This window comes from Apodemus sylvaticus, chromosome 10 (assembly GCF_947179515.1).
Source record: "Apodemus sylvaticus chromosome 10, mApoSyl1.1, whole genome shotgun sequence".
Lineage (NCBI taxonomy): Eukaryota > Metazoa > Chordata > Mammalia > Rodentia > Muridae > Apodemus > Apodemus sylvaticus.
In genome coordinates, this window is record NC_067481.1 from 69,893,303 (window position 1) to 69,902,847 (window position 9,545).

Below are 9,545 nucleotides of genomic sequence, written 5' to 3' on the forward strand. Positions count from 1 at the left end.
TCTGTCACTTGAACCCAGAGCACAGACTCAGCTAGTCTGGCCAGCCAGCTTGCTTAGCTTTCTCCACCCTCTAAGCACTGAAATTTCAGGCAGCTGCAATGCTCATCAGGCATTTACATGTGTGCCAGTTAGTTTTTGTCAAGTTAACAGGAACTAGAGTCATCTGGGAAGAGGGAACCTCAATAATAATAATTTTAAAAAAAAAAAGCCTGCCTCTATCAGATGGGCTAGTAGACAAGTTGGTGGAAAGGCACAGCCCGATTCAGGTGGACCTGGGTTTGTATAATGAAGCAAACTAGCAAGCCATGCAAGCAGTTTCCTCCACGGCCACTGTTTCGGTTCCTGCTTCCTGGCTCCTGCCCCTGACTTCCCTTTAGGACTGTCACCTGGAAATGTAAGCCAAACTAACCCTTCCCTCCCCAGGATGCTTCTGGTCATGGTCTCTGTCACAGCAATAGAGAGCGACTTAGGACCTGAGTGTTGGGGAATCTAAACTCTGGTTCTCACGCTGCATGGCAAGGGCTTTCCAAACTGAGCCATCTCCATGGCCCTAAGAGGCAGGTCTCTGGAAGCCCAGTGCTGTTACTGGAACTTCCAGCCCCAATAAGCACCCAGGTATTATAATTATAAGCTAGAAGCCTTGATTGGGCAGATCTAACTCTGTACTAACTTATTCCCCAGCTAAGACCCCTTGCTACTTATGGTTTCTCCTTGACAAGTAGTTCTGCTCCATCATGGCTTCCTCCTCTTCTTCCGTCTTCTCTCCTCCCTTTTTGTCATCCTCTTCCCTCTATCTGACCCCACTCTCAAAGACCTCCTGTCCTACCTTTCCCCACCACTGCCCAATCACAGGCCTTTGTTGACCAGCTAAAATGGGGAGAAGGTTCACATGAGATCGGCTGCTTATCTACTTGTGGGGGGAACCCTTCTTGAGGAAGCAAAATTAACATCAGAACACAAACAGGATCAGGACAAGCCACAACATTTTGCTGACTCATTTAAGGAGGGATATCCACCCATGAAAAGGACCAAACCAAAAACTCTGTCCGATCTCAATTAGATGGCTCTGATTATCCATTCCCTGGGGCGCCCTCCCAGGCCACCCCTTGCACAGTTTTAGAAACCATGCTGTCCTGTCTTACCCCTGCTTGCACATCTCAGAGGACACTACTCTCTCTTATACCACACCCCTGAATCCATAACAGGTTGAAGAGTCTCAGGCAGAGGTGGCGGGGACTGGGAAAGAAGATGCTGCATTGTCATCAGATGTCCCTCAGAGAAAGCCTGGTCCAATGTAGTGTCTGCCTGCGGGCTGCCATGCTTTTCATCATGATTGACCGAACCTCTGAAACTGTAAGCCAGAACCAATTAAATGTTCATCTTTATAAGAGTTACCTTGGTCATGGTTTCTCTTCACAGCAATAAAACCCATAGGAAGACAGGCGGGTTGTAATATAATCCTACCACGGAGGGGGTGGACATGGGTGGCTCTTCGCCAGCCCAGCTCCTTGGCAAGTTCTAGACCAGTAAGAGACGCTGTCTCACAATGCAAGATGGAAACATGAAGAACAACAGCCCGCTTGCCCTCTGGTTTCCACGTATCGGCACACATGTAAACAGACACACATACAAAGTGCCTTGAAAAAAGCAGGATTGGGCTTCCTCTCCTTGCAACCCTGCCCAGCTTTCAACTCATACCTGGACTCGGGGTCCCCCAGCTACCAGAGATGCCAAGGCATTCTTCCTGTAAAATTACTTCATTAAGAATCACAGCCTGCAGGGTTGGTCCCTGCTACTGTCCTTGGATCCTGTCCAGGGCCCTGATTTAAGAGATATTGCGATGGTTTTTTAAAACTAAACGTGTTGTAACCAGAGGCCCCGGTAACCACAACATCCTGGCTGACTGCGTCTCCCAGGCCTAGAAGCACCCTGACGCCATGCATTCTGGGAGTGCAGCAGCCAGGACAGGGTCTGAGTGGGCCTGGGGGAGGCAGTCCTTCTGTGCCCTCACCAACGCCCTGTAGATCCGCTCACGGCCAGCACCTTCTGTCCCCTCCTCCCCAGTGACCTTGCATAATACCCATCTGTCTGTCTTACCCTTGCTTACAAGATAAAGTCAAACAGCTCGCTCAGATCACCAAGGCCGCTGGGAGTCTGCATGTTTCTTCCTCACACACTTCCTCCATCCAGCTACTCTGGCCACACCGAGACACTGAGACCTCTAAAATTGCCTCACAGCAACTGGCAGAGAAATGTTCTTTTTCCATACAGATGAGAAGAAGCCATACTGGATCAGCAGAAGCCGGTGCAGCCATCACACGCTGGGGCAGCTGGCCAACCTTCACACTCCTGGTCGGGCTTAGTCACGCCCTCTGCTTCCACAGTGTTTCTCTGTGACCGGATCCGTCACCTGTCAACTGAACCAGATGTTGTGACTGATAGAGGTAGAGAAGGGGGTATGCATGTGAAAGACAGACAGACAGACAGACACCATTGTTTCACACTATACATGAAAAACTCCCAGCTTCTGTTGAAAACTAGAAGATTTGGAAGTCAAATGCAATGACGTGCTCTGGTCAGTCATCCCAGCACTCAAGAGGTAGAGGCAGGAAGAGCAGAAGAGGTTCAAGGTCCTCTTTGGCTACACAGCAATTTTGAGGCCAGCCTGAAACACATGTCTTGAAAAACAAAAACAAGGCCGGGCGGTGGTGGTGCACGCCTGTAATCCCAGCACTCTGGGAGGCAGAGGCAGGCGGATTTCTGAGTTCGAGGCCAGCCTGGTCTACTGAGTGAGTTCCAGGATAGCCAGGGCAATACAGAGAAACCCTGTCTCGAAAAAACCAAAAAAAAAAAAAAAAGAAAACAAAAACTGGGCCAGTGAGATGGCTCTCTGGGTAATGGAGCTTGCCACCAAGTCTGATGATCTGAGTTCAGTCCCCAGAACCCATAAAACAGAGGAGAGAATTGACTTGCTCCCTCAAGTTGAACCATGACCTACACACACACACACACACACACAAATAATAACAATAATTATATTTATTACAAGTATTGCATTTTTCATTATAATAACTCTTATAATATTTATTATGATTATGATGATCATTTTAATAGAAGTAAAGGAAGATGCTTGAGAGGTGGCTCAGCAGTGAAGAGCACTTGTTGCTCTTGCAGAGGACCTGGTGACTCAGCATCCATATGAAGCTCACAACCATTCTTCTCTCCAGTTCTAAGGGATCTGATGACCTCTTCTGACCTTCCCAGGTACCAGGCATGCAAGCAGTACATCGTACACACACATGCATATACACTCATACACATAAAACAAACATCTAAAAAAATGTTTTTAAGTAAATAGAAAACGAAGAAAGTGGAGTCCTGGGGACTGAATTGAGTAGTGAACCATTTTAATCCACTGAGCCTTCTTACCTGCCCTACACTTTGACTGCCTTACGAAGCATTTCTGTAATGGTATGAATGAGAGTGGCCCCATAAGCTCACATAGTAGAATGTTTGGTTTCAGTTGGTGGAACTGTTTAGGAAGGATTAGGAGGTGTGTCCTTGTTGGAGGAGGTGTGTCCTTGTTGGAGGAGGTGTGGCCTTGTTGGAAGAGGTGTGGCCTTGTTGGAGGAGGTGTGGCCTTGTTGGAGGAGGTGTGCCACTGAGAGTGTGTTTTGAGATTTCAAAAGCCCTTGTCCAGCCCTGCCCCACCCAACCCCGCTCTGCAGATCAGGATGTAGCACTCTCAGCTTCTGCTCCAGTGCCTCTACATGCTCCCTGCCATGATGATAATGAACTAAGCTCCTGAAACTTAGAGCCCCCCTCCCCAGTTAAATGCTTTCCTTTTTTAAGAGTTGCCTTACTCATAGTGTCTCTTCATAACAATAAAACAGTGACTAAGACACGGGGTTTCATTATGTAGTCCAGGCTTGCCTGAAACTCACAGCGATGCCCTGCTTCAGTTTTCTTGCTGTTTGGACGACATATATAAGCCCTTGTGCCCAGCTCGATATTGTTTTATGCTCTTCTGAGGACCATTGCCATGAGAGGTCTTGTGTTACTCATCGCACTGGGTCTCTTCATTAATACAGCTTTCAGGGAGTTTGTGGCCCTGACACTGATTTTCTAACCTGTGTGCCCAGTGCTCCGGACGGAGCGCTGACTTTCAGAGCTGTTATCATCTTCCCACGTGCAGCTCCCAGTGAGAGCTCAGAGAAGACAGAAAAGAGTTTCTTGTCCTAGATTCTGACCCTATTGTCCCTATTCCTGCTGCATCTGGCAAGCTTGCTGTGTCTGTCCCGAGGAGAGAAGATTGTGTCACAGATCTTGTGAGCTGGGGAAAGCCTTGTGGAAGCCTTACAATGAAAATGGGTGTCATTTATTTGCAGGGGCGTTACAAAAGTCAGGTTTGGGGAAGCATTCGACCTGGGCTCTGGGCCTTGCTACCAGCAATGCCCCTCTTCGAAGTATACTTTTATTCCATTTATTTATTTGTTTATTGAGAGAGGGAGAGGGAGCGTGTTCGTGTGTGTGTGTGTGTGTGTGTGTGTGTGTACAGTCTACATGTGGAGATCAGAAGACACATTTCAGGAGTTGGTTCTCTTTTTCCTGGGAATTGAACTTAGGTCATCAGCTTAGTAGTAAGCACCTTTACTCACTAAGTCAATTAATTTTAATTAGTTTTCTTTTGAGACGAAGTCTCATTCTGTAGCCTAGAGTGGCCTCCAGCTTGTGGCTGTCCTTTTGCCACAGCCTCTCAAGTCCTGGAACCAAAAACTGATTGGCTTTTTCGCCTTTAAAAAAAAAAGTACATGTATTTATATCTGGGAATGCAGTGTGTGTGCCCTGGCATGCGTGTTCATTTTCTCCTTTCACTGAGTGGGTCCTGGGCATGGCGCTCAGACCAGAATCAGAAGCAACTGCCTTGCCCACTGAGCCTTTAGCTGGCTTGCTTGGTTGGTTGGTTGGTTGGTTTTGTTTTTTTCGGTAAGGTCTTAGTCTATAGCCTCTGCCTAAAACTCATAGTAATGCTCCAGCCTCAGCCTCCCGAGTGCTGGGGTTATAGGCATTCACCCTCAGTGCCTTCAGAGGTTAAAAGAGGCATCCTCTGGAGCAGGGGTTACAGGCATCTGTGAGCCACGGGATGTGGGTGCCTGGAGTTGAACCACAGTTTTCTGGAAGAGCAGAAAACACTCTTAACCGCTAAGGTCTCTCTCCAACCCGTTTGCTTTGTGTAATGAGTTATCATGTAGCCCAGCCAGGTCTCAAACCTCCTATATGCCTCAGACTGTCCTCGAACTTGTGATCCTCCTGCCTCCACCTCCCTAGAACTGTTTGCCACAAAGCCTAGTTTAATTGTTTTCATTTTCCTTCTCAGCTGTTTCTCATCTGTGGCTCCCGGGGATCTCTCCTGCCACGGCCTTAGGTACTTCTGGCGTGGAGCGTGGAGCGTGGAGCGCCGCTGGCACCTGCCCTGGGCCGGCCCCGGCTCGGCCCCGGGCCCCCGCGCAGGCCCTGCTCTTCCGGCATTTAAGGCGCGCAGCCGGCGCGGCTGCAGCTCCGGGCGGTTGAGAGTCACAGCGGACGGGACGCACGAAGCAGGATGGGCTGCAGGCACAGCCGGCACAGCCGGCACAGCCCGGGCAAGCGCGCGGAGAAGGTACCGGGAGCCCGCACACAGGGGTCTGCCTTGGGGCGCTCAGAGGGACGACAGAGAACACCAGATGGACAGCAGTGGGGGGGGGGGGGGGAACGGGGGGAAGGGCAGGCATGGAGACTGAGGTGCGGGGATGTGGGGGTGCTCTGTCCCCGCCCGTGTCGAGCCCACCCGGCAGCCAGCAGCCGAATTAACACACTCAGTCCCAGACAAGCTGCAGCTGACCCTGCTGTCCCCGCGGGGAGATGACTGGTGTGTCTGTGGCAGGTGGCCTTCAGTGTGGGGCTGTCACTGTGTAGAGGAGGACAGGATTCTTAACCTCTCTGAGCCTCGAGCTAAGGTCTAAGGCCGGCAATCTCTAATAGGTCCACAGCCGGACAGCGACAGCATCACCTGAGACCTGTTGGAAACCTCAACTCCCTGGTCTGCCCAAAGGCTGCTAGACACAGCCTGCCTCTTAACGAGTTTAGCCTGTGATCATGGCACCCTTTAGAGCCTAGCAAGCGGGTCAGGGCTTCCTGCGGGCTCAAAGCAGTGCGTGGGCTGCCCTTGGGGTAGCTGGGAGGAGCCAAAGAGGGAGTCGATTTGTAGTCTCCTGCAGCTCTCTCCTCCCTTCCTGTGCCTCCCCCCCCAGTCCCCCCCACCCCACCCCCCAGCCCTGAAGCTGGGTTAGAGCCCAAGAGACTGACTCAGGTTTCTGCCCCTTGAGGTCTGAGAAGCGTCAGGAGGTCAGAGTGTGGATCAAGGGCCGAGTCCACTGAGGACATCAGGAGGCCCAGAGAAGGGAACAGGAACCCTAGAGTCCTAGTCATTTGTTTTTCCTGTCTGCCAATCTCTCCACCCCTGGTGGGGATGGACAGCCTGTGAACTTGATCAGTCCACACTGTGAAAATGACTTCAGCTTATTAGTTTTCCTGTTATCTGTTTATCTGCCCCTAACTTTGTCAGTGTGTGTGTGTGTGTTCTCTCTGAATCCTCCCCTGCACTTGCAATAACTTTTCATTGTTTTATTTTTCTCCCCACCCCCACTTCTTGAGACAGGGTCTTGTGTAGCCCAGGCTATCCTCAAACTTAATGTGTAGATGAAGCTGGCCTTGCACTACTAAGCCACCTGCCTCTCCAGTGCAGGGGTTACCATCATGGCCCATCACAGCAGGCTGGATGGTTTTGTTTAGCCTTTTTTAGACAAGGTCTCAATATGTAGCCTAGGTTGACCCCAAACTTTCAACTTTACTTAGCCTCCCTAGTGTTGAAATTATAGGCACGGGCTAACATACCTGGCTTCTAGGGGCTTCTAGATAGCTGCAAAGCTGTTCACCTTGGCTGCCTCAGACAGCCTGGCATGTCTGCCTTGGCCCCGTGTGGCTTTGTTTGGTTCTTTTGCCCACGGTGCCTGTTAGCAGGGCAGTGGACTGCTTTTTAGCTAAGTTTCCACCTGTTCCTAACCCTCCCTGTTGGTGCTTTTGCTTATTTTCCAGTGCTGGTGTCAAGTCGTGAGCACCCCAGTATATCTACACAGTCTGCCAACACCCCTGGGAGATGCAACTCTAGAATAGAGGTTCAGGGGTCACAGGAGTCAGGCCACAATAATGACACTCCCTAAGTATTTTCACTTCCTGTCCTGTGTCAGGAAGGCCCTGGGAGCCATACTGAGCTGTGGGCAGGAGCTTCCTTATATTAGAGGTGTAGCCCTCAAGGCTCAGAGAGGATGTGAGAGCCGAATGGTAGGATGACTGCTACAGAAGGCGAGGGGCCTTAGTGGTTGACCGCATTGGCTGTTCTCGCAGAGGACCCAGGTTCAATTCCCCATACCCACATGACAGCTCGAAACCATCTGAAATTTCAGTACCGTGAGAGCCAACACCTTCTGGCCTCTGTGCAGCCAGCATGCACGTGACCCACAGACAATGCAAGCAAAACACCTATACACATAAAACAGTTTTAATGTTTTTCTTGATAAAAACAGAAGACTTGCTGGGTATGGTGGCACACTACTTTAATCCCAGAACTCAGGCCAAGGTAGGTGGGTCTATGTGAGTTTGAGGACAGCTTGGTCTACATATTGAAGACTAGGACAGTCAGGACTACATATAGAAATAAAAATTATATTTACATGTGTGTGTGTGTGTGTGTGTGTGTGTGTGTGTATGACTGGTTTTTCTTCCTTCACTTGACATCTAGCCTTCCACTTGCCACCCTGACCCCCTGCCGCCTTGTGCAGAGCATGGGGCAGGTGCCTAGGAATGCAATAAGGGCCAACTGGGAGCCAGGCCAAGGTTTAGCCTGGCATGCAGCAGGAGAGCCTCCCCGGACTGAGAGGAAGGCTTCCTGGGTGGGGACATTTGGCAGCAGTTCCCCACAATAAAAGCCAAGGGCTTAAAGGCTGCAGAAAGGCCAGGATGTGGGGCTTGTGCAGAGTGGGGTGATCAGTAGCAGCGAAGGAAGCTGAGCCTTTACAAGAAGTCCCCAGGCTTGGGGCAGTATCTCAATGTCAATGATCTCCTTAGTACCTCCATTGCACTGGTCTGAGGATCTGATGACCTCTGTGCTCTGTGACTTGGGTGACCAGACACTCTAGACCTTACCAAGAGGCCTAGCCTGAGGCTAAGTCACTGCTATCTCAAGACAGAATTTACTGATATCCTGGGAAAGGGGCTGGGAATGTAGCTCAGTGGCTAAAAGACCTGGCTTCCATTCCCCAGCGCCACATAAACTGGGTATGCCTCTAAACTCAGAGCTTGGAAGGGAAGGGAAGGTCAGAAGCTCAGGGTCATTGCTACAGTGAGTTTCAGGCCAGCTTGGTCTACATAGAAAGTTTCAATCTAGCCAGGGACTACACAGTGAGGTCATCTCAAAAATCAAACAACAACAGCAACAAAAAACTTCACACACCCCCGCCCCCACCCCCAAAATTGGTTATTTTATCTCATGGTCTATGTGCATACATTTTGTTCAGGTATTTTGTGTATCTGTCTGTCTGTGTATCTGTGTGTACACATGAACTCTTCATGTGTGGAGGTCAGAGAGCAACTTTCAGGAGTTGGTTTTCTCCTTCCTTGAGATCAAACTCAGGTGGTCAGTTTGTCAAAGGTGCCCTTACACACCGAGCCATCTCCAATACACATAGTGAAAATGTTTTAAGTAATAGATATAGAAAATGCAATTTTAAAGAACTTGGAAAACATGTGTGTTCCTACCCTGTAGTCTTTCTTAGCTCGCAGAGCTTCTGAGTGACCTAGCCAGAGACTTAGCTTCTCTGGCTAGTGTGAGACAGGCACAGCACTGGCTGCTGTGTGGTCTAGCTTCATTCTACAAAGTCGATGAAAGGCTGAGTCTACTACAGACATGACTGGCTGGTGGCAAATATGAGACAGAATTTTGTTTTTCCAAGACAGGGTTTCTCTGTATAGCCCTGGCTGTCCTGGAACTCACTCTTTAGATCAGGCTGGCCTCAGATTCAGAGATCCACCTGCCTCTGCCTCCCAAGTGCTGGGATTAAAGGCATGCACTACCATTACCCAGCAAGACATAGAACTAAAGTTGTGATTTAAGGATGTCACTGCCTATGGTTCCCCCAAAAGAAGCAAAGGAGTTTGCGAGGACAGCCGAGATGAATGCTCACTTAGGTGGGCACGGGCAGGTGGCAGGTATATACAGCCCAGATCTGGCTGTGGGACCTCTGTTATCAAAGAGTCATAATCTGTTCTCTGCTGAGCTAAGATGTAGGATCTTGGTCACGGGGAGAAGCTAAAAGGGAGCTAGATTTCCATTTCTTGTATGGAAGTAGTAAATAAATAAATAAATAAATAAATAAATAAATAAATAAATAAATGTAGTGAGTTCCTCATTACTAGAGAGGTTCAAGTAGAAACCAGAGGCCATCTGAGTA

At 49.5% G+C, this 9,545-nt stretch overlaps 1 protein-coding gene across 3 annotated transcripts in view; it reads left to right on the forward strand.

Moving 5' to 3' along the window:
* Window positions 1-236: 236 nt before the first annotated feature.
* Ccdc69 (coiled-coil domain containing 69) overlaps window positions 237-9,545 on the forward strand; it is a 34,642-nt gene continuing 25,333 nt past the window's right edge. The window contains exons 1-4 of one of the 3 annotated variants that reach the window (XM_052195361.1): window positions 237-394; window positions 2,272-2,444; window positions 3,115-3,264; window positions 5,378-5,659. In XM_052195361.1, the coding sequence (XP_052051321.1) occupies window positions 5,603-5,659 (57 nt within the window). In that variant the 5' untranslated portion in view covers window positions 237-394; window positions 2,272-2,444; window positions 3,115-3,264; window positions 5,378-5,602. Of the gene's footprint in view, window positions 395-1,845; window positions 2,445-3,114; window positions 3,265-5,377; window positions 5,660-9,545 lie in introns of those variants that run through there. The other 2 variants (XM_052195362.1, XM_052195363.1) reach the window with 2 other exon arrangements.